General features: G+C 42.5%; 1 protein-coding gene across 8 annotated transcripts in view; it reads right to left on the reverse strand.

Annotated features, from left to right (window-relative positions):
* Positions 1–24491, reverse strand: part of celf2 (cugbp, Elav-like family member 2) — a 318322-nt gene that overhangs the window by 224138 nt on the left and 69693 nt on the right. Inside the window, exon 1 of one of the 8 annotated variants that reach the window (XM_033614418.2) lies at positions 6100–6364. The exons of 6 other annotated variants lie outside the window; for them this stretch is intronic. In XM_033614418.2, the coding sequence (XP_033470309.1) occupies positions 6100–6218 (119 nt within the window). In that variant the 5' untranslated portion in view covers positions 6219–6364. Of the gene's footprint in view, positions 1–6099; positions 6365–24491 lie in introns of those variants that run through there. One more of the 8 variants, XM_033614394.2, reaches the window with a different exon arrangement.

Here is a 24491-nt window from a genome sequence, read left to right on the forward strand (position 1 = left end):
GTGGGGGGTGGTAGAAGAGGCTGTTTAAACGCCCATTGCCCTGACCCATTTGGCTAAATGGCCGGGAGAGGCAGTGACTCTCAACCAACGGTCATATCTGTAATAGAAGACTAATATCCTCCACACCATTAGCTAGACACACTGTGTGGGGTGAGTGGGAGGGGACGCTTGGTTTAACCGCCAAACCCAGAGGATGGGAAAGAAGAGGAAAGTGGAAGGGTGGAGCATAAAAAAATATATCAACTCACAGTCAAACTCTCATAGGAAAACGCTCTGATTATCTCGGCTTTCACCAAAATTCCTCCCCTTAGATTCCTCCCCTACTTCCTGTCATACCGCAGCCTGTAAGTATCCAGACACCACTTTAACACATTGGATTGGAAGTGACACGGCGACTATGAAGTTCCAACTTTTACAGAGTGCTCTGAGTATTGCACTCTTATAAAGTTGGAGGACTCGCGAGAGACAGATTGAAAAGAGAATTGGCAAAAATCGAAGCAGCAGAGGCCGACGCACCCTCACTTTAAGTCTCTCGGATGAGTCCGAAAACACTGGATCTGCACTTCCTGTGATACAGCTTGATGGTCTCTCTTTGTCTCCCTGCCTGGTAAACACCACAAAGTCCACACCCCCCGATTTGTAAAGCAGAGCGTCACCAATCAGAGCAACAAACAACATTACACAACAGCTTTCCCAGAATGAGCAGAACTCTGAGTGACCAATAAACTGATTTGATGTGTAAAATCAATGAACTTCCACTTTCAGCTTTTAATTTGAAAGTGTCTGCATCCACATCACATGAACACTTAAGGAGATGTGGCAATTTTTGCTCAATCTATTGGATAGATTACATTTACTATTTGGATAAAGTGACTGAATGACATCAGCAGAAACTTGATACTTTCCCTGGTGATGCTGTGCCAGGCCGTGACAGCTGCCATCTTCACTTCTCGCTCGTTACTCAGGACTTTTGGCCTCTAGTCTGGTCTTCAGCAGGTGAGTCACTTGATGAGTTGGACTGAGGTCAGTTGGCTGACTCGGACATTCAAGACTTCTACACCATTTGGCCCTGACGACTTCTTGATTGCTTTGGCTGCTTAATTAGGATCTTTGTTCTGCTGCGGATTTCTCCTGAAACTGTGAGACTCTTTTAAAAAGTGCCACTAATCCTAAACTGTGAACACCCTCAATCTAACTTTATCTGTTTGTCTGTCCTTAAACTTTCTTGACATTCGTTCATCTGATCAACTTCATACTTGCCAGGTGTTTTACTGAGGACCCAAGGAGGTGCAGTGTTGAGCCTGAGCTCTTGAGATCTACAGGATGCCATACTTTTTTATAGGATGAGAAAGCTTGTTGCCTTTGTTGGTTAGATTTAGACATAAGGAGTGAAATTGGTTAGAATATCAGGGTAACCCAATTAGAGGCAGAGTAAGGAAGAGTAGGGCAGGTCACGCCTTCATCATGCCTAAGGGGACCCCTATTAACTGCATGCTGGGTACAGCCATGGATGTATAAAGAACTGGATACAGCACTGGAGACGAGGCCCCATTCATTCCTAGAAAAGTTGCCCAGTGACACATGAAGTCAAAATGACTGACTACCTGGGTATAAAATTACCCAGATTTTAACGCATTGTTTTGCCCCTAGAGCAAACGCACTACAGACCTTTGCCGGCTGAACGGCTGACTTCCAGTTAAGCTCTCTGCTAATTTGATTAGAGATAAAATAATTTCATGATGCAGTTCTATAGACCAGGGGTAGGCAACCTGTGGCTCCCGAACCGGATGCAGCTCTTTAGACATTCTCTTCTAGCTCCCTGTGGTTTTGACATAAAATTATATGGAAATGAATAACAGTTATTTTTTTTAACATTCATATTTTCATTTGTCATTGTTGCATTGTTTGTCATTCTACAATGTGGCGCCTATACATCGAATTAAAAAATGTTTTAAAGTTTGATCAATTAAAATGTGCGTCATATGTCTACGACCTGGTGCCTTTTCTTCTAAAAGTCTCTCTAGCGAGGCTAGCTATGGATTACAAATCCAAAAAAGGAAAATAGAGGATTTAATAATGTGTGGACAGATTCATTTGCTACCTATTTGTAATGTTGATGGGCTAATTTCGACTTAATAGGCTGCTACCTTTATTCAAATGTGCTTTGCAGCCCCAGACAAATTTTTTCTTTTTTTGGCCAATAATGTCTCTTTTATTAGTAAAGTTTGCCGATCCCTGGTCTAGACTTTTGGAATGTTATGAAACTGAATGTATTATATCCTTATAATCAAACAAGTAATTTTGCTTTGCTTCATTTGGGCCACACTGCATCACAAGACGCATGTTATTCCATTGTTTGGCCATTGTGAAAACCGGCGTCAAAGCCTGGAACTCTTCCGGGAGCCTGATTGAGAGAGGACCAACTCTTAAGGCCATGCTGGGTATAGCTTGCTTGTTCCAGTATATTCAAGAACAGATGAAGAGAAACCAGAGATGTAACGTTACAACAAACTCAAACCTTTGAAGCATCACCAATCTTACTTTCGGAATAAACGCTTTTGTCCCCGGAAATAGCCGAACATTGACTTGTTGAGGGCATAAAATGTTCGTGGCCTTTTGCATCTGAATGTTGCCTATACTCCAGCTTTGCTTCAGGACTCCACTATGCCATGGCAGCTGTATTGATCTGGACACAAGGAATTGCAGTGTTGGATGTGAAGTTTGAACAAGCGGTCTTCCAGAAAGGTGCAAGCAGCAATACCTGAGACCAAGCAATCGGCCCGTTGTGAGCAGGCGGTTTTAAAGAGGCTCTGCACTAGTAAAAGCTGAAAGTCATGATTCAAACCTCATAGTTATTGTTTCAGACCCAAACAATGAAAATGTTCTTAATCTCTCTGACTGCATTATTTATTTCTGCTGTATTGAATCCTTCTGCACTACAAAGGCATCCGTCCTCTGATGTACACTGCTACCTCAACCCAACTGCAGTCACTCTACCGTCCTGCACATGGGCTAAACCTCTGGAAAATTTCCCCCGTGTTTCTGGCTCGGAGCGACCGCCTGATGCAGAAACCGTTCAAAGTCATATTTTTCATCGGGAAATTGCAAATGAAGTGCATGCCTCAAAAGCAGTTTCATTTGTCACCCAATGAAGCATTCACCGATTCAGTCAGTAAATTATGGTGCAATAAATTACTACCTGCAAACATCAATGAAATATGTTGACTCGTTGCAAAACAAGTCAACCTCAGCATGACTGTTTTTCATGATCAGGGTGCGCAGCAGACACTTGTCTCAATCTTTTATGCAACAGGAGGGGAGTTCAGAAGAAATATCATCATCCATCATCTCTCCGTTTGGGTTTAAAACGTACAGGAAAGGAGACAGACCTGGACTGATAAAATTAAATAACAACAAACACGAATTCAGTTGGCTTGGAAAATGTCAAATCCAGCTTCGGTCGAGCGGATGCCTCTGGTCTTAACACTGAGACCCTCCCATCTATCTTTCTTCTAAAGCAATCAATACCACAAAACAAACCCCACTGACACAAATCTGGGTTTTAGAGATCTTTGCTGCCTTTGAAGGTGAATACTGATAGAAATTTGGATCGTCTTGAATCAAGTTTCTAGTGTTCTAAAGCAACTGAAAAGTATTTTTCTGCAAGACTTGTCATGTCATAACGTGTCTTTAGAGTCTTATTTTGAACAATTAGAGATACAATAAAATGTGCCAAAAGCATTAGGGCATGGTTACACACCCAAAATGATCATATTATGGCGAATATTTGCCTCCCATTCACATCAATTCAATGTGAATAAAGAAGCCAATAAGAAATTTGCTTTCGCTGAACATTTGCATGTGAAGTTCAACTTTGGTGATATTTGACCAGCGAAGTCACAGCCTCAACCAATATCAATGTCGTATGTGTGCAGGAGACAGTGATTGTTGCCTTGTTCAACCAGCCAATACTGTATGATACTGGCCTTTAAAAATACACACTGCCACCAAATGAGAGGTGTTGCCCTGCTGGCAGTAAGTCCATGGAAAGGCATGGAGCATAAGAAAATAGAAAATGGACCAGAACATTAATTTTCATGGTTCTTATCATGGACGTATGAAGAGACCTGGATACAGTATTGGAGGCAGGCCCAGTTTATTTCTATGAAAGCTGCTCAGTGGCACATGAAGCCAAAGAAGCTCTATTTCCGCAGTATGAAACTGGCTAACTTCTGCTGACCGAATGGCTAAATTTCAGTTTAGCATTTTGCTAACTTGAATAGGTATAAAACTAATTAATCGTACTGCTCTTCTAGACTTCTGAAATGTTATCAAACCGAATTGATTAATTCCCAATAATGAGTCATTTCTTGAGGGTTGTGGCACTCAAACAAATGTTTCCATTGTACCGACACCTCTTTCTCAGTGTAAGTCTACGGGGAAAAGTCTTTTTAGGCCCCAGTGCATCATGTGATGGACACGGAGGCTGTAATTCCACTTTTGGCCACTATGTAAAATTGGCTTCAAAGCCTGGCGCTGTTTCTAGAGGCTAGGTATTTATTAGCCAGCTAGCTAACATTAGCTTTCCATGCGTCACACCTAGCACTGCCCACATTTAGCACGAATCAACTTTTTAACACTTTTCAAGGACCCGTAATAAAAAAAAGTCATGAAAAATTTCTTGCTCTACTTTCCCAGCGTTTGTCAAACAATTAAGACTCAAACTCTATTCAAACATAATTACAGCCAGCTAGCATACATGGAGGGAGCAACGGAACAGGGACATACGTTCGTGATGGTAAACAAAATGCTGCCACACCTAGACACATATTAGAGCTACTAACATCGACAGCTTCAGGAAACAAATATGCTAGGACAGTTATCCAAGGAACAAAAACCTTATTACACACAAGAAAATTCCATGACTGCTCCAAAACTTTCAATGATTTTCATTACTTCCATTACTTTTCCAGGCCTGGAAAATGTGATTATGAAATTCCACGACTTCTGGCGAATATCACCTCGGCTGGCTTTGGTCACTCGTCTACGTTGAATGCGTTTTGCCACGTTGAAATACGTGACATCACCTTGTGCCAACAGAGCCCCGCCCCCTTCAAACCAGCGGCAGAAACATGTTTACAGAAAAGTCTAAGACGGATAAACTAGTATCTTTACAGTCAGGCAGATATTAATGTGCTTGTCAGTGTGTAGTTGTCGATCACTAACTGTAAGATTGATTTTCTTCACCCCCCCGTGGGACTTTAAAACTTTTAGATATCAGAATTTTATAAGCAGAAGCTTCAGAGTCGGCGCTGGCATCATGAGAAACTACAGCTCTTGACACTAAGAAAGAAATAAGAACATAAATGATGCATATTCATGCATATGTGGGTGGAATAATACGAAAATGTAAATTCGCTGAAGGGCAAACACAACAGTATAATAAATACTGTATATAAATAAAAATAACAGATGTATCCCTGATGTCAAAGGTGAATGACAATGAACTGCCAGATATTTTATTTAAAAGCAGATAGATAAAAAAGAAAAGCTGCTGATGGAACCGTATGCCAGTCGGATTCTAACTTCCTAGTATATCAGCTTTAACTGCTTGTCCTGGACACAACGCTGCTAACACAGCAGGAGGGAGACAGAGAGACAGAAAGGGAGAGCACAAAAAAAAGAAAAGGAGAAGTACAAGCGTTGGATGTTACGCTTGACTGGGCAAACAGTTGCAGGAAAGCAGGGAGAAATCTCCCGCCATCGAAACAACAACACTGAGACAGAGTGCCAGGTAGGAGGCATTACAGCAAAACCTGTTCGGAGCAAGACGTCAAATCCCCTCAAATGAAGGAATAAGCCAGCACCTGTACTTTGTTTAGCCCCCTCCTCCTCCTCCTCCTCCTCTTCCTCTTCCTCCTCCGCATTAAAATGCTCACAAACCGTGTTGATACAAACCCGACCATGCAACAATGCCACACCTCAGAGGGAAGTGTAACAATCCCCGAGAGGGATGCACGGCAGCAGCATCTGGGTCAGAAAAATGGGTGACCACGTGTACATGTGTGTGTGTGTGTGTATGCGTATGTGTGTGTGTACCTCAGCAGCAGCTCGTCGGTCCCCATGGATCCTGCGCTTGCGGCTGCAGGAGGGGGGCAGCACACGGCATCGACAGACGCTCTCCCCACAAAGCCCAGCTCGGACGAGTGCTCCAACATTACAAACAAACAAACGCACCTTATCAGGCTACAAGCTGCTCTCACACACTCTTCCTCTGTCGTCTTTTGTCCTCTTTTTTTCTCTCTTCCTGTTTTCACTGCCCGTCTTTGCTTCTCTCCTCTCAGCCTCTGCTGTTGTTCCCTTTTCTCTCACGCAGAAACAAGCGCACCCCCCCCCCCCACCCACCTCCACCACAACCACAACCACAACCTCCACTCTCCCTCTCTGCTAGAGCAGCAGAGCAGTGGAGACCCCGCTGGCCTGCCTAGCTGAAGTAATCCCCTGTGACAGCTCAGCTCATGTTGTTATGTTGTGGGCCTATTTGAGTCTAATACTACAGCTCTAGAGCAGCCTAGCCCCGGTCCAGCTCTGGACTGCCTGCATGGCCGCTGGGGCTGGCCCAGTCCGGCCCAGCGCCGTGCCAACGATGCCCACTGTTCACATTTACTGCACATCATCTCTGTGTTGTTGTCACAGCTCGGCCGGGCCAAGGCTTCAGATGTGCAGCCGGAGACAGAGTGGAAAATAAACCAACCTTAACTCAGCTTTCATGAAGTTTTTATGAGGTAAATAAATCATGTACATCATAGTAAAGCTGTACTGAACTGATGGAAAGAGGCCAAGTTCAACATCAAGTCAAGCGTGCACTGAATTTTCAGTTTATTAAGAGATAACCGCAAAACGAGATATTAGTATATCACACAGATATGCAATAACGCCAGCCTCTGCTATTATGCCCCTGACCAGCTCTGCTCTCACTCAGAGTCTCACAAAACATAATCAGATTTGTGCTCGGAATCCAGTGAAATCAGATGAAACCAACTAGATGTGGTATTTTGATTGACCTTTTATTTGCAGCTACATCAATGGCTGCACAGTTTAGATGCTTTAATAATAAAGAGCCTTCCCAAACTCCAGCATCCAATTCTCACCTAAGCTTTCCACAAACATCCAGCGAATGGTCGGACCAAGTCTATAATAAAAAGACTAAATTAGTCCTTCCCGGAAATTCTCCTATAAAAAAAACAGCTCACTCAGGCCCCTGAAATGTGAAATACCCATAAGTCCGAGTACAAATCCCAGGCTCCACAAGATTCTGGGGCAATAAAAGCAGGGTTTTTTTTAACAAAAGTTTGGGGCACGTCAAGCAGTGTTTGTAGCGACAAAAACAGGTGTTTTGAGGACAGCGGTCAGCAGCGTTTGCAGCAAAAAAGTAGGTGTTTTTTTTAACAACAGACAGGACATGTCCAGTGGTTTCCGTAGCAACAAAAGTGGGTATTGTTTAATGTCAGTTTGGGACATGCCCGGCAGTGTCTGCGGCGACAAAGGTGGGTATTTCTTAACCTTTGTTCAGGACACTTCTGGCAGTGTTTGTAGCGACAAAAGCGGGTATTTTTTAATGTCAGTTCAAGACATGTTTAATAGTGTCTGAGGCAACAAAAGCAGGTTTTTTCCCTTAGTTTGGGACACGTTCAGCAGTGTTTCTAGGGAATATTTTAATGTCAATTCGGACTATGTCCAGCAGTGTTTGTATCAAAAGCAGGTATTTTTTTAATGTTGGTTTAGGACATGTCCAACAGTGTTTGCAGCTACTAAAGCAGGTACTTCTTCACGTCAGTTCAGGACACTTTCAGCAGTGTTTGCAGCAACAAATAATGTCAGTTCAGGAAATGTCCAGCTGTGTTTGTGGCTACAAAAGCGGGTATTTTTAAATGTCAGTTCGGGACGTTTAGTAGCATTTAAGGTGACAAAAGCACGTATTTTTAAATATCAGTTTGGTACATGTTCAGTGTGTTTGTAGCGACGAAAGCAAATATTTCTTATGGTCAGTTTGGGACATATGAAGCAGTGTTTGTAGCAACAAAATAAAGTGCTTTTTTTATTAATTCTATGTATGTATATTTTATGACAATTCAAGACATGTCCAAGACTGTTTGTAGCAACAACAGCAGATATTTTTTAACATCAGTTTGGAATATGTCGAGCTGACAAAAAACTGTGTTTATAACAGATCAGGATAAGTGGGTATTCCGAAAATGAATCCCAGGTCCTGTAAGAGACATGGGCCTCCTGATATTTTCACCAAAATCTTTTGGTTAAAATCTGGTGAATGCACATGATGCCAAACTAGTAAGTAAAAAAAATTACAATCACAAATTTTAAAAAATAAATTAAAAAAAAAGATAACGTCTGTTGAGTTTCCCACCAAGTTTTCCCAAATGAATATTTTATTCATGCTCATGCATCTTGATGAACACCAACAGGTGTGACTGAGCCTTGATGCCGTAACATTACCGAGACTTCCCCCTCCTCAGATGTCCCATCCTGTCTGGACCCAACCCTCCTGCAGGTACAGACGGCGTGTTTCGGCAGTACCTGCCTCGTCCCCGGAGAGACGGCCCGGTCCAGCAGATCATGCCCAGGAAGAGGCAGCCCAGACAGGCATGTCTCAGTGAGTAGCCCTCCCCAAGGAGGCGCTGCCAGATCCTGCTCCATATACCTGGCACATCACAGCCTCTCCTCCCCATAGGAGGCTGGGCTGAAGACACAGGCAGGGAGCTGCTGATTAAAAATTCATCTCTCTGTTTATTATGATTTATGCATGTTTCACTGAGCCAGGAACGAAAAAGAGAGGAGAGGAGAACAGCTTCATTAGTGCATATTGTGTGTATGTGTGTGGGTACTATGAATGTTTGTGCACTCTGTGTTTGTGTGTGTATACGTGTGTGTGTGTGTGGCTAGCTGGCAGGTGGGGGATAGTTAAAATTATGGATTGTACGTGAGCTTCATTAGAATGTTTGGCATACGGGGCAAAATCGTCTGTCTTCACAAAACACCTGCATTTCACTGAAAAACAACAACAATTGAAATCCTAAATTATCCGGCGTGCACGGGCCACCGCCATTAAAATGCAGCGGGCACTTTTGCCGACTTCTAACTTGATTACCCATTTCCGCCTCTGTTGTTTACCATTCAAATCGGATCGGCCTCTCATTGCACTTTGTCTCAGCCAAAACTGATGGCAGGCGCGCAACGATGACAAATATTGACACATGGCGAGCGTGTCAACAAAAAAGTGGTGAATAAGAGCAGAGAACGGGCCACCAGCACTCTGATATAATGATCTCATGCATTTCAAATCAAACAGATGCTGCAGCCACTGATCATATGTTGCTTACTGTTTATTACAGTGGAGGCTGGATGTAAAGAGGGAAATAATATACAGCATCAAAGTGTGGTGAATGGAGCGACGCTTTCGAATTAACATACACAATTAAGTCCTACAAATGTTCCAGTTTTTGTGGGCTGACAATGATGACTGATGATTTGTTATTTACACTGACAATAGCTCATATTTCTGCAGACACTCGGATATTAAAGCCGCTCTAGGCAGTATTTTTGCATAAAAAAACACTTAAATTTTAAAATGGGGCTGCAACAGTCCCATTCAGGATGCTCAAGTTAAACCCTGTTTTTCTAATTAAAATCCCCATGCCAGTTACATTATCAAGTTTTCTGCAGTGAAAAAACTAAAAGTGGTGTATTGCATCCATTATAATACCCCTGCTTATTGCGTTCTATGCAAGCCCCAAATCCATGTGGTGCTGGGTGAAGCAGCATCACTAAGGCCATGTCAGGCGACACCACTGTCCTGTTTCCATCGTCGACGTGACGTGATCGCCTTGTGAGTGATTCCACGACATGACACAGCACAATTGCGTCAATTTGATCACTGTCACCCCGTCAATCGGCTCATACCATCTAAAGTACCTTGATGACTCCGTCTGACTGTATAGCACGTCCAGCGTGTCACATGACGTGATGCTAAGTGACACAGCCTGTGTGCTTTGCCCTTTAGACTTCTTTCCTCTCTCTCCGCCTCAGTAATCTGTGGGATCACGTGTCAGATGAGGTTGTAAACATGAGCGAGTTGCGTGCAGTTTCCTGACATCATGGTCCGTGATTTCTAAATGCTGACAAGAAACAGCAGCAACACAAAAACCTGCTGTCATGCGAGAGTTGCTCCTGTGCTCCAGTGATGTAGTCTCCTCCTTCTCGTCAGGCTGGAAACTATCTTGCACCATGGGACACAAATCTAAACTTTGAATATTAATGTGTGTAATTCATTAAAAAAGTCACTTCAGGTATTAGACCTATCTAACCTGCCGTAAAGTTTTCCATGAAAGCCAAAGGTTCCTGACACATTGTTTTCATGCAGGTAAGAGAATTTCCAAAGTACCAAGACAATGGCAGGTGAATAATGTTAAATACTCATAAATCTGGGTACAAATTCCAGGTTCTAGAGGATTCTGGAGCAACAAAAGCAGTTCTTTTCAACAAAAGTTCAGGACATTTCCAGCGACATTTGTAGTAACAAAAGCAGGTACTTTTTAAACACTGGTTCGGGACATGCCAAGCGACAAAAGCAACTATTTTGTGTGTCAGTTCGGGATATGTCCAGTCATGTCTGTAGCAACAAAAGCAGGTATTTTCTGTAAAAGGGAGTGGGGCTTGTCCAGCAGCGTTTCTAGAGACAAAAGTGGGTATTTTTTGACGTCAGCTTGGGACATGTCTAGCGATATTTGTTGCAATAAAAGCACATATTTTTAAGGTCAGTTTGGGACAAGTCCAGTGGTGTTTGTAGCTAAAAACATTGATATTTTTAATACGTTTTTGGGACGTGTCCAGCAGTACTTTTAACATCAGTTTCGGACATTTCCAGCAGCATTTGTAACGACAAATATGACTAATTCAAAAGTAAATCTGGGGCATTCCCAGTGGAGTTTGAAGCAACAGAAGCATGTACGTTTTAAGGTCAGTTTGGGATATGTCCAGCAATGTTTGTGGCGACAAAAGCAGGTATTAATTAACGTCCATTTGGGATATACAGGCATGTACTGTATGTATGTTTTATATCAGGACCTGTCGAGCGGTGGTCGCAGCGACAAAAGTGGCATTTCTTTTCTTTGTTTTCTGAAGAGTTTGGGGCATGTCAAGCCATCTTCGTAGTGACAAAAGCAGGTTTTTAACATTAGTTTGAGACATATCCAGCCATGTTTGTGGTGACCAAACCCTAACCCTAACCTTAAGGTTTTTAAACCTAAACCTAACCACACGTTAACCACAGTGCTTTCACAACATTAACTTGAATTATGAAGAAATATAATGTTTCGACATATCCGCAAATATGAAACGTTTTGCAGAAACACACTATACCAACGTTTATTCTGGTGACTGGGTTGCACAACTCCTCAAAACCAAGCTCATTTCACTGTGATGCCATCCAGTTGCCTTTAAAATTGGTACTTCCACACTAAATGCATTTCATCTTATGAGAACGCCTCTGAAGGCTGGTATCTGTCTCTATCTGCCTGCTGCTCTAAACCTGCTCTCTGCACGTGCTCCTGTGTTGAAGGGCTACTGTTGGAGGACATATGGCATCGTCTGGGAGAGACATAAGCTAGAGGTTGCAGGGAGGAGACACTGGTGCCATCCAGTAGCTCCCTGTGTGCAGTATGCCAAATTTAGCCCCATTGAAATCCTGGTTTTTACAGGATTTCATAGGTTTGGAGTCCACTGGCCTCCCCGCTGAGCTGTGACATCATGCCTTCTGAAGACAAGCATGCTGTTTTTGTCATTCGCAGGAAACACACTCACTCCGGCGCTGACATCGCAGTAACTTGAGGCCACGACTCAAACCGAGCAGCCTCTGTCTCTTTTAAATTGTGTTTACAATTTAATGACCTATTTGTGTTTGTTGTTTCCGGCGAGTGCCTGCTTCCCTCTCCCTCTCTCCGTCCCTCTCCCTCTGTATCTCTCGCTCCCTAACACGCTCTGACAGCGAAAGGTCAATGCCCATTGGCTACATGGGGGGCACTGAGTGATGTAAGGGGAGGTTGTCATGGTAACATGCAGGGCTCGGCGAGGACGCAGGATGCTTTTTGTGCCAAACACCAAGGCCGGGACTCAAGCGGGATCAAAAGACTCGAGAGCTCGACTCGCCGGGCGGAAGCGCGCTGGACTGGGGCCGCTTTAATTGACTGGCGGTTTACTGGCCCGGCAAATGGGAGGGGTGGGACTCAGCCAGTCGTGCCAGTGAAGCAGATCTGCATGTAAGAAACAGACACAGAGGCCTAAAGACAGTCGGTTGCAAGCAGCTCTGTTATGTCTGTGAGCCTACATTCTGCTGAGCTTGGCTTCATATTAATAAAAGAGGGATTACCAAAGTCTGCAGGCTCCTCTTTGGCCCCTCTCCAGCCGAGAGCCAAGCGAGGGGTTCGCTCCCTCCACCCCGTCTGCCTCCCTCCTGCCATCCTTTGCTCCCTTTTCTTACTCCCCTCAGCATGCTGCTCACGTTCATCCCATTCAAAAAAAAAAGAAGAAAAAAAAAACACTCTCATCTGCCTTTCCTCCTGTCTGTCTCTGTTCCATTTCTCTCCACTCTCCCTGTAAGTACAGGAGGGGAAAAAATGCACCAAAACACAGATAAATTATTTAGATTTTTTTCCCCAAAGAGAGAAGAAAAAAATGCTTGACTCTGCAGTTTGAAAGAAAGGAGGGGAAGGAGGGTGTGCAGGGGGGTGAGAAATAAAAATTGCATTAGATACAAGATTCCGCAATCAGCCGGCGATATGAAGAATTAATCTTATCTTTCACCGGCACACACGGCCAAGTAGGAGAGCGCCTCCAAAGACTTCAAGATGACAACGGGACGAATTCTCCTTTCCATTACGCCGCCATTCAGCCATTGTGGCGGCCGACACCTGGCGATAAGCGGACGTATTGTTGCCATTGACAATGTCATTATGGGACAGTAAACAAGCGATGCAGCGGAGGGTCGGGATAAACCAGGCGGGGCCAGAAGGTCACCAAGACAATCTGGAATGAAAGGATGCAAGACCCCGAGGGAGAGATAAGATTCCTCTTCTTTCTCTTCTTCTTCATCTAAATCTTTTCTCGCTCACTCTCTCTCTAAAGCCAAGGACGGGCGTACGCTTAGAACAAAGCCCCGGCACTGCCGCGTAATCAACTCCTCTGTACTCCAACAGCAGCAACACAATCTTCCCTGGAGGTCATCCACGGGAAGAGGCTTAGGAGGCAGAACGGCTGCAGGATCATGGGCTATTAAGATGGGAAAATAGGATGACATTCACCCGGCCTCTCACCCCGTTTTCCTCCACAAACGTTTGTAACGTTTGTATATGAACAAACGTGAACACAGGCTGCAGTCAGACTGATGCAGGTGTTTGAGGAGACGCAGCTGTAAATGCTGTTCACAGATTTCGCACAATCTGAATCTTAGTCCAAGAGAAATGTCAAGACTTCACAAGCAAACAGAACGTCGTCTGAAGATTCCAACCTTGTCATCTGAACACTTTGCTTTTGGTTTAAATGTTAACAGTGTTTCAAATCTGATCAAGTCCTTACAATGCACAGGCAGAACAAACAGACATTCAAGGTACGTCTTAAGTAAGGCAACTCCAAGTCAAGATGAGGTTGAATAACCCTAACCCTAACCCTAACCCGCAAATGGATGACAAGAGTTCCTGAGAAACCAATCTGTTTCTATGTACTGTTTTACTGCAGTTGGTTACAATTCCCCTGTCTTTCTTAAGCCCTCCTCTGACACTTCTAGCACCTGCAGTACACCTTAAAGTCTTCTGTCTGATCTGGGCCTGAAGGCCAATCCACAGTGTTCACATCCATGCAGCCTCTGACTTTCGTGTAACACAAATTTGGCCATCAAACACCAATCTGATCTGATAGCAGTACTCTCCTTTCTCAAATTCAAAAGCTACACACCTCACTCTGTGGAACTCACTGGAAGTATTTTTAAGTAATATATATTATATATACATCATAGCAGACACGATGTTCATGTCATCATATTGATATCAGCACTGGTACAAATACGTTGGCGTGGATCAGTGGATCCGTAATACTTTGACATTCACATGTGCGTTCACCTATCCTGGAAAATACAACCTGTTCTCATTCTCAGGGCGTCGAATACGGCAGCTTGGTCAGTGTCTCTTGGCGTCTGATACCAGCGCAGAAGGCACCTTTAGCGTCTAAATAAGACACACTGGGCCTTCAAGTAACTCCAGTGTAAAACCAACCACTCCACTGACGTAGTCTAAAGAACGAGAAAGTCTGTGTAGGGAGGAGATCGGGATGGAGAGGTCGGTCCAACAGACACAGGACTTTCACCCAGGACAGCGCTACTCGTCTCCCTTGAGAAACCAAAAGTCAATCCTAAGATGTAGTTACTCTGACGTACGCAACATGACTCAAGTGACACATACCAGTTAGCCTAGGGACGCAACCTAAGTTACGTAATAAATAGGGATGATTTGAACTGGATTTTGAACAGGAAGTGGGTATTACAGATGATTTTTGATCACAAGGGTAAGAGACTGACCACAGCTACCCAATGGGGACTTTCCTTTATCAGGAGTACGGTTTTCAACACATTTGATACTCGTACTCGTAAAAAGTACATTATCCATATCGGAAACTTGTTTCATCCAAGTATTCTGGCTCAACTCTGGTAACAAACATACTTACTTTAACCCAAACCATGATCTTACCAAGTAGTTTTGACACCTTCATCTAAAGTAGTAATGCACACTTCATGTGAACATGAAATTTTATTTTGAAAAGACTGCATATATGTAATAAGCGGAATCCGACATGTCCAAAACTGATGCTAAAGGGGTACCTAAAGGGTCACAGTTTGAAGCGTAGGGCCACTGCCCAAGCTGTTGTATATCGTGAGTTCGGAGTGAGGTTGTGTTGGACAGTAAGACCCTGAATAGTCTTTTAAGTCAGTGGTTCCTAACTAGTGGGATGGTCCCAATCCAAATGGACCACAAGTGACTCGCAAATGTGTCAAGTTTACAAAAACACACTTTAGTTTACAGTACAGTAAATTTCCTTTTACTCTGAAGTGCCGTTTCCTGCTGTAGAGTGAGTGACTAATGGGAAGCTACTTGACGGACACAGCAAACTAACTCAACGACACGGCCAAACAAAAGTATGATTATATTAAACTGCGGGACCTTGAACTCATGACTAAGCGGAAATCTGAACCCAGTGGTCAGACCAGTTGAGACCTGCTGATTTAAGTAACTATTTAAATATGTAAAATTTTGTTTTCGTCCATTTCAAAACCAAACACCAACAGATAAAACAGTCAAAATAAATTTTACCCACTATAATTAGAGCTTGGCAATATATCGATATTACACTGATACTGTGATATGAGACTTTGAATGTTGTTATATTGCCTTTTCCTGGTTTTTAAGGTTGTATTACAGTAAAGTGACGTCATTTTCTGAACTGACCAGTCTGTCCTATTATTTGCCTTTATCCAACTAGTCACTATAGTCACATTACTGGTGATTATTTATCAAAAAATCAGTGGAAATATTTTGTGTAAGCACCAAAAGTCAACCCTAAAATATCAATATCAAGGTATTTCATTGAAAATATAGTTTAGAGTTCATAGATTTTTCATTGTCTACACATTGCCAAGACCTAACTATGATCATAACAGGTGTGTAGGACTGAAAACTCTATAGATTCAATAAAGAGTTGACCTTGAAACTACACTGCCAAATACAAGTGTTTCCAGATCTTTGGTTGGTTAAAAGAGAACATGAGATTCTTTAGAGCTTTAAAACTGTTTCGAGAATGGGAATCAGAAATCATTTTCAAGTGTCCGACCATTTCTGAATCACACAAGCTGCATGACACCCATCATCAGATCAGGCTCAACCTGACACTCACACACACTCAGTCACAGCAGGTTGGTTGAGCATGGAGGTGGCAGGAGTGGTCCTGTTCCATTTGCAGACATTAGCACAGGGAGATTAATTTGTCCCCTTCCATTAGGTGGGAAAGCGGCCGTCATGGCTGCTCAATTATCCCTTAACAAAAAGAAAAATACACAAACACACAGGAGCCATCCAAAAAATAAGCGCCGTATAAGTGTGTGTTGCATCATAAGGATGCATACGTGCGCAGGTATTGTTTGCATATAGAAGCCGGGAGTGGAGGAGTGCCCGGGGTCAGGTGTGGCTGTGTTTTCCACAGCGGCTGATGGCTCATTAATGGCAAAATGTGCATTTTCTACGTCTCATATTCGGCACTGAAATAGAGCGAAAGAGATGACGTGAGAGGAGGAAAACAGAGGGGTAGAAAGAGGGAACGAGGGATGACGAGAAAGAGAGAGATAGACGTTGTTGTTGTTGTGTTTAGACATGCCGTCTTCCTGCCGCTCTCTCCTCTTTTGTGAAGATTTCGACTTCATTAGAATTATAATGAACATCAGCGAGGCTCGCTGAAATATTTTTGGCTCCTTGAAAATAAATGAATACACAAGCAAATCAATTCAAATCTGCCCATTATGCCTGTTTTCTGGGTCGTATGAAACGTGCATAATGGGCCACACTATAGGCACACAGCGCTGTATGTTGCAGGCGGCCGCGATAATAAGCTAAAATTAGAGGATCATTTGTCATCATTCCCAACATCGTTACATATTGTAAAATCAATTTCATATCCGCGACGACATCAACAGGCTCGTGACGGCGTATTGACTGACTGAGAGACATATCAGAGCATTATAGCGCTGATGTTAACACTACAGCGCAGTCATGAGCAATGTTGGTATGTTTCGTGTGTGTGTGTGTGTGTGTGTGTGTGTGTGTGTGTGTGTTTGGCTGTCGTGCTCCGCCGGTGTGATGATGTTGCTGTGTAGTGAGACTCGCTAATTGGCTCACCTGTCTCTCAGCCATCTGGAGCCTCTCAAAAAAGAGGGGGGAGAAAAAAACAAAAAAAACCCCACGTCACACCGAGTTCCCCCAACACACACACACACACACACACACACACACACACACACACACACACACACACACACACACAGAGTGCCGTGCATATGTGCCTAAATACAGCAAAAGACAAATGTGGAAACGTGCAAACGAGCAAATGTAAATGAAACACAGAAGTCAGAGCAAATCTAAAGATGTTTCCACGCCACGCTCTCGTTATTGAAGGTTCTATTTTGCTCGCAGGAAGTGATTTAAGAAACAAAAACAACCAGTGTGGGTCTTTTTTTTTCCGAGTGGTGTTCTAATCAAACGAATGCTTCAAAATTAACGCGATAATGATTAATTACAGCAACAATGAGGTTTGTGCCGGGGTGGAAGTTGGTAGTAAGAGCGAGCGTGCAATCAGGACGGAATTAAATGTGCACTAATAACAAATAATGCGTTATAAATAAATACTGTTGTTGTTTTAGGAAAGCGCCGGAATGTGAAGACGACACACCCTCGACTCCAGCCCCCCCCTCCCACCTCGAGAGCATCAGCTGGAAGAAAAAACACTCCACTATCCCAGAACACCCTGGGGCATGCCGCTCTGTGTGTGTGTCTGTGTGTGTGTGGTAGTTTGGACGCTCTCATACCAACAGTGTTTCAGGAGGATGGAAGATGTGACAAAGTGTGTGTCCGCACGCGCGTGTGTGTGTGTTTGTGGATTGATTTACAGACTACGTCAAAAGAACGAGGAGGTCAGGATGTGTCGCTGATAACCATGGTAACCTCTGTCACTGCCGCCATCTTGGGGAAATGTGACTTATATAATAATGTTATTATGTGAAAGAAAAAAATAATCAGCATAAGAATAAATAATTAAAAAACTAAGTGAGATAATGAATAAATAATAATATAAAGATTATAAATGCTATGAAAACAAATAATGAAATTCAATTGGAAAAATAAAAGCATTATTATAATGAAAAGGACTATTTAGAAAATGTTATAAATAAAGAATAAAAATAAGTGAGATAAAGAACAAATAACAATATAAAGATGACAAATGCTACAAAAACAAATAAATAAAATTAGGAAAATAAAAATATTATTTTAATGAATATTTTTAATAATAAACTACTACTGAAAAAATGCCTTAAAATACATTATACATAAAAAATTAATGAGATAATAAATAATTAATAATATTAAGATGACAAATGCTATAAAAACAAACTGGAAAAATATATGAATTATAATGATTAATGCTATTGAAATTCATTAACAACCAATTATAAAAGACTATAAGAAAAAATTTAAAATATAAGTCTTAAATAATAAAAACAATAAATATATAAAATAATAAATAAAATAATATTAGTTATTAATACTAAAACTATCAATACTAAAAGAACTAAATAAAACGTAATAATTCACGACTACTACTACCTTTAATAATAATACCGATATAATTATAGTTATTATTTATAAATTGTAAAAATAAAACAAATAATAATATCAATAATGCATTAAAAAATAAATACTAAAATTAATTACATTATTGTAAAAAAAAAATGACCAAGAAAAAACATAAAAATAATGAAAAAACACAAATAATAAGTGATATGAAAACGATTATCATTATCATTATTGCTTTTTTGGAGAGACCTCCAACAGCAGTAATAAAGGCTAGGAGCGTGTGTGTGTGTGTGTGTGTGTGTGTGTGTGTGTGTGTGTGTGTGTGTAATAGTTTTTATTCTCTCAGTACCCAATGTGTTCCAGGTCAATGGTCTGAATCACACACAAAGAAGTAAGCCCCTCCCGAGCCACTGTATGTTCACCTGCCACCCAGTGTGTGTGTGTGTGTGTGTGTGTGTGTGTGTGTGTGTGTGCCTTGTCCACAAATTGAACTCGTGTCACTCGGAGAGAAAGAAAAACGTTCCTGAGAGAGAAAAGACAGATTGTGAAGAAGTGAAGGCAGAGAAGACGTCTAAGCGCCCATCCAGCTCTCTGCAGACGTCCCTCCCTCCTCCCCCGCCCTCCTCTCCGTCCCTCCCCGTCATTAGCAGTTCTTCATAATTCATGTGTTTAGATGAAAAATGGATGAACAGTGAGCATGACACCAGCACCAGCCTCCCACAATTAAAAAACCCAGTGAGAATTTCAATCCCACTTGTCCCTGCTGCAACAGTCAGAGTGCACAGAACGAGGGAGGGGTGTGTGTGACGGTCTGGATCCAGACACCAGGTGGGAAAATGAAGGGCAGACGGGGTAAAAAAAAAAACAACAACTTTCTGAAGGGTCGGTTCACCCAAATCACAAAACCTAGATATCCTCACTTACCCCTGCTGGTGTCTAGCCACACAGACAGCTCTGGTTCTAACTGCTGAGATATCCGTCAGGCTAACTAAGAAATTTGAGAGAAATTCGGTGACAGTTAACATGCAGTTTATTTTGCACCTCAGCCATAAACATCTGTAAGCAATGATGGGACAATGAAATAACTCTTAGTGTTCATCTCTTCATTTGACCGACAGCCACACTCTGATGACATCATGACACCTGAGCGTTTTTGATACGATTTTTCAAAACCTCCTCAAATTAAAGCTGAGACAGTTAATCGATTAATCAATAGCTCTCAACTATTGAATTAATGGCCGACTAATTTGCTTATCAAATAATCGATTTAAGTCATATTTTAAGAGGAAAAAATCTCAGATTCGACCTTCTTAAATGTAAAACTCCTCTATTTTCTTTCCTCCTCTTTAACAGTAAACTAAATATCTCTGGGTTGTGAACAAAACAAGACCTCTGAGGACGTCATCTTGGGCTTTGGGAAACACTGACTGACATTTTCCACCATTTTCTGACACTCTGTAGACCAAACTAATCAACTAATCAAGAAAATAGTGGACAGATCAATCACAACCAATCACCAGAAAAACATTGGCATTGTATGCTTCTGCAACAATAAAAATAATCATTAACTGCAGCCCTAATCCAAATAAAAGTGGTAGAGTCCAATAGCGTCCTGCTGCAGAGCTCCAGACATGGACCCACCTCCTGTGCTGAGACCAATCTTACTCTCAATGATAGGGATGCATGATTTTGGATGTTTCAGTCGATATGCAGATATATAACAAATTATTTGGCTGATAACCGATATCAATATAACCCCCTTTTTCCCCACCTAAGCTTTGTGATCATGAAGTCTCCTCTGCAGTGGAATTAGCATCATATTATGCATGCATACTCTTATCCTGATGGCCGGCCAGCAGATGGAGACATGAAATACAATAGTTTTCAATGTGATAATTTATTGGGCAAAATACAAAAAAGCATGTTGGCCAATTTTGATAGTTCATTTTAAAGCCGATATCAGCAGATATCAGCCAATACTGATGACGTGCTGATATTATCATGCATCTGCCACATGACATTCACCAGTACACAAGTACACAATAAAACCTTAATATTCTGATATAACTAACTTGTGAAGTTACATTGTTACTCTAAGAGTTTTTAAAGCTAACATCAACAAAGCTAGCTTGTTAGCTAACAATAGCAAACTCATAAGGTTAGCTAATAACCTACTTACTACTTACTAACCTGAGTTTGCTAACATCACTGTATACAGACTGTTTCAAACCGGACAACATAAACATTCTAAATGGGTCCCTTTGTATTTCCTGTTTGAATGTTAATTCAGAAGCTGACAGGAAGTAAACAGGGACCAAAGTTGTTGCCCTAGCAACAGAATAGCAATGAAACAGTCCATAAAATTATTATTACGTACTAACTCTACGAGTTTGCAGACAAAAGCTAACATCAACAAAGCTAGTATGTGCACTAATGACAGCAAACTCTTACAGTTAGCAAATAACCTTCTTACTAACCTGAGTTTGCTAAGCTAACATTACTGTATATAAAATTATCAAAGCTAGCATGTGAGCTAATGTCAGCAAACTCTTAAGTTTAGCAAATAACCTACTTACTAACCTGAGTTTGCTAATGAAAGCTGTCCTTATTGTATATAAAATTAACAATACTAGCTTGTTAGCTAACAAAAGCAACCTTATAAGGTTAGCTAATAACCTACTTACTAACCTGAGTTTGCTAAGCTAACATTACTGTACATAAAATTATCAAAGCTAGCGTGTGAGCTAATGTCAGCAAACTCTTAAGTTTAGCAAATAACCTACTTATAAACCTGAGTTTGCTAATGAAAGCTAACATTACGGTATGTAAAATTATCAATACTAGCTTGTTAGCTAACAAAAGCAAACTTATAAGGTTAGCTAATAACCTACTTACTACTTACCTGAGTTTGCTAAGCTAACATTAACATTACTGTATATAAAGTTATCAAAGCTAGCATGTGAGCTAACAACAGCAAACTCTTGAGGTTAGCAAATGACCTACTTACTAACCTAAGTTTGCTAATGAAGGCTAACATTACGGTATAGAATCAACAATACTATCTTGTTAGCTAACAATAGCAAACTCATAAGGTTAGCAAAAGTTATTTGCTTTTGCATAATGTCACCTAACCTCACTTTGTAAATTCCAGTTACACTGAAATATTAGGTGGTATTGTGTAACTCGGTGTGATTGGTGGAGGGCGTGTGGCTAATTTAAACTATTGAACGCTGATGGTCGTTTCTGGCATTTCACTTCCTTCTACAAGCTCGGGACTGGAAAGGGTGCGATGAAGGAGAGGGCCCGAGCCTGGAGCTCTGCAGTTAGACTCTTCTCGTACAATCTGTAAGATTTGATACCACTACAAGAAGTGAATACATACGTTTTAAGTGCCATTCAGCAAGGCACAAAACTCTTCACATAGGCCTACTGAAGCTTTACACTACATGACTGTACAGCAGGCGTCTGCTGGGGGAGAAAGACGTGAGGAGGAAGAAGAAGAGAGATGTGGGAGGGTTTTCATATCCTCTTTCTTCCTGGAGACAAACGGTCTGATCTTGATTCTCAGGCCCGTCTAATTATCATAGAGTGTTTGTATAAAAATCTGCATCACTCTCCTGATGGGCAGAACGCATGACTCATCATGTTTTTACTATTCCTATAAGTTCTGGCGCCAAACGAACAAATTGCTCCTGGCTGTCAAATGACGGCGCGTTTTTGCCAGTTGTGCTGATTGGGAGCGTTTGTGGTGAGTGCGTCTCCCACACTGCAGCTCTCATCGGACATTTTCTCACTGGGGGATAAATTAGAGCTGAGGAAAGGGCCTTTAACACTGATAACTGTCACTGCCGAGGAGCAAGAATACTCCAGCCAGTGTCTTCTGACTGCACTGAGCCTGTTCCTCTTCTCATAAATATTCAGATGTGGGAATACTGAGGGGGGAGGCGGGGCCAGAAGCGGCGCACTGAGCAGTCGCCGTGGCGAGGGACCGCTGTTGTCATGTGGCAACCGGGGAGGCAATAACGGACGCAGCGTACCGGGACGCCACATTGTGTGAATCCCTGTAATTATAGTCTCTTCTGTCTATGTGTGTCTGGCTCTGTAAACAGGAAGTGTGTGTGTGCATTTGTGCGTCTCACACACACCTGCAGCCCCAGTGCCAAAGAGGAACTTGAGGCCTTTAGAGAGCTGTTGTATCTGTTCCACTCATGAGCTGATGCTATTCATACGCTAATCAACGCTTGTTTACGCCGATTTGTGTATTTTTTCGTGGGAGGGCAGTACGCGCGTGTGTGCCGGCGTGAGCGAGCGCCGTCCTCCCTGTCTCAGGAGGTCGTGTCAGAGCCAATAGTGGGTTTGCGGCTCATAATGACCGATGCTGAAAGGCATCCGTGGAGCCACGCTTGCTAATTATCAGCTGTGTGCCTTCAAAGAACATTATCAGCACAAAGACCTGCAATTATACACACACTCACATGCACACACTCAGATACACACTCTTGCACACCCTTTATCATCTATTTCCGCCGTCAACTCTTTCTCCTCCCAAACGTTTTTCTTTTCTCTTGATTGCTGTTGTCCTCTTTTTTTAGAACTCCATGTTGTCCTCCTTTCTTCACCTCCCTTCCATCCCTGAATCCTCTCCTCTGCTCCCTACGACTCCCGTGACTCTCTTTTCCTCCTTCCCCGCTCCATCTTTCCAGCCTGTTTTCATATCCTGCCGTCCGTTTATCCATCCCCATCCTCCCAATTCCAGCCCCATCCTCTCCTCCAGCTCCCTTGTTTCCACTTTTCCTGTCTCTTTCTCCCCATTCCCCCCTCCTCCTCCCAGCTCCTCTTCCTCCTCCTGGCCCAAAACAGACACTTAAATAACGAGCCGGGTGTCAGTCAAACCGCCAGAGAGCTTCATTAGAGGAGGAGAGAGCACAGGATCAAATTATACGCCCAGTTCTCTTTTGTGTGATTGTGTGTGTGTGTGTTTGCAGGGGATTGTGGGGGGTCGGCGGCGGTGATGGTGGTGGTGGTGGTGAAGGCAGAGAGGAAGTAAACACACACGCTCCGGAATGACGCAGCTGTGTGGCGGATTAGTGTGTAACACACATCGTTTCTGTGTGTGGTTGTGTGTGTGTGTGTGTGTGTGTGTGTGTAAGCTCATGCGCCAGTCACAGCCTCGCCTGTTTTCTCCAATCAGAGAGAAAAACAAAAGCAAACTATTTTGCCTAATTATTCACAGCCACAGTCGTCGTCTCTTTCTTTTCCTGCCGTGTTTTTTGCTTCTTCTCCGCCGGCGTCTCGTTCTGTGCTGGATCTTGTTTTTGATCTGAGCTGATTTACCTGCTGCGTTTGCCTGTGAATCAGGTGTAGCTTTACACTGATGCTATATAGGGACTGTATTATTAAAACTCAATATCATTCAATTCTGCTGTGAGACAATGAGGCAGACGTTTGTATAACTGTTCTTCATAACCTTTTATTCCTTTTTTCCTGCACTACAAGTACATATTTAGAGGTTATATTACTGATAAAAACAATGGTAATTAAGCTGCAAGCAGCGATGAACATGTTGGGGAACCAAATGTGCATTCATGCAACCGTCCGACACTTCACGCACACAATGTAAATTACATGTAAATCAGACAATCCTAGTCACATGTAGCTGACTTCCTGTTGTCAGTAGGAGGCGCTTTGAGTCAGTGTGGGCATGTAGATCTCTTCAGGCCTGGACTCTTATCCAGCATGTCATATCTGGGGCAGATTGGTCGAGTTACAACAGCTTCCTGTGTCATGGCAAAACACTGAAATTCGCCATGCCGCCATGGCAACGCCACTCAATGAAAACACAAAAGCTTCACAGTTTGGCATCGTGAAGGTCTTGAGATTCTGCTGCCCAATTCTGAGATGGATCTGTTGAACCCTCTACAAGGAGCTCCAGAAAGTGTACCTGTACAGTGCCTGTTATGGCACATTCTCACATGACCTATGACATCATCATTTGAGATATCACCTATTTCTTTGCAACGCAGCATGACAATA

This window comes from Epinephelus lanceolatus, chromosome 23, assembly GCF_041903045.1.
Source record: "Epinephelus lanceolatus isolate andai-2023 chromosome 23, ASM4190304v1, whole genome shotgun sequence".
NCBI lineage: Eukaryota > Metazoa > Chordata > Actinopteri > Perciformes > Serranidae > Epinephelus > Epinephelus lanceolatus.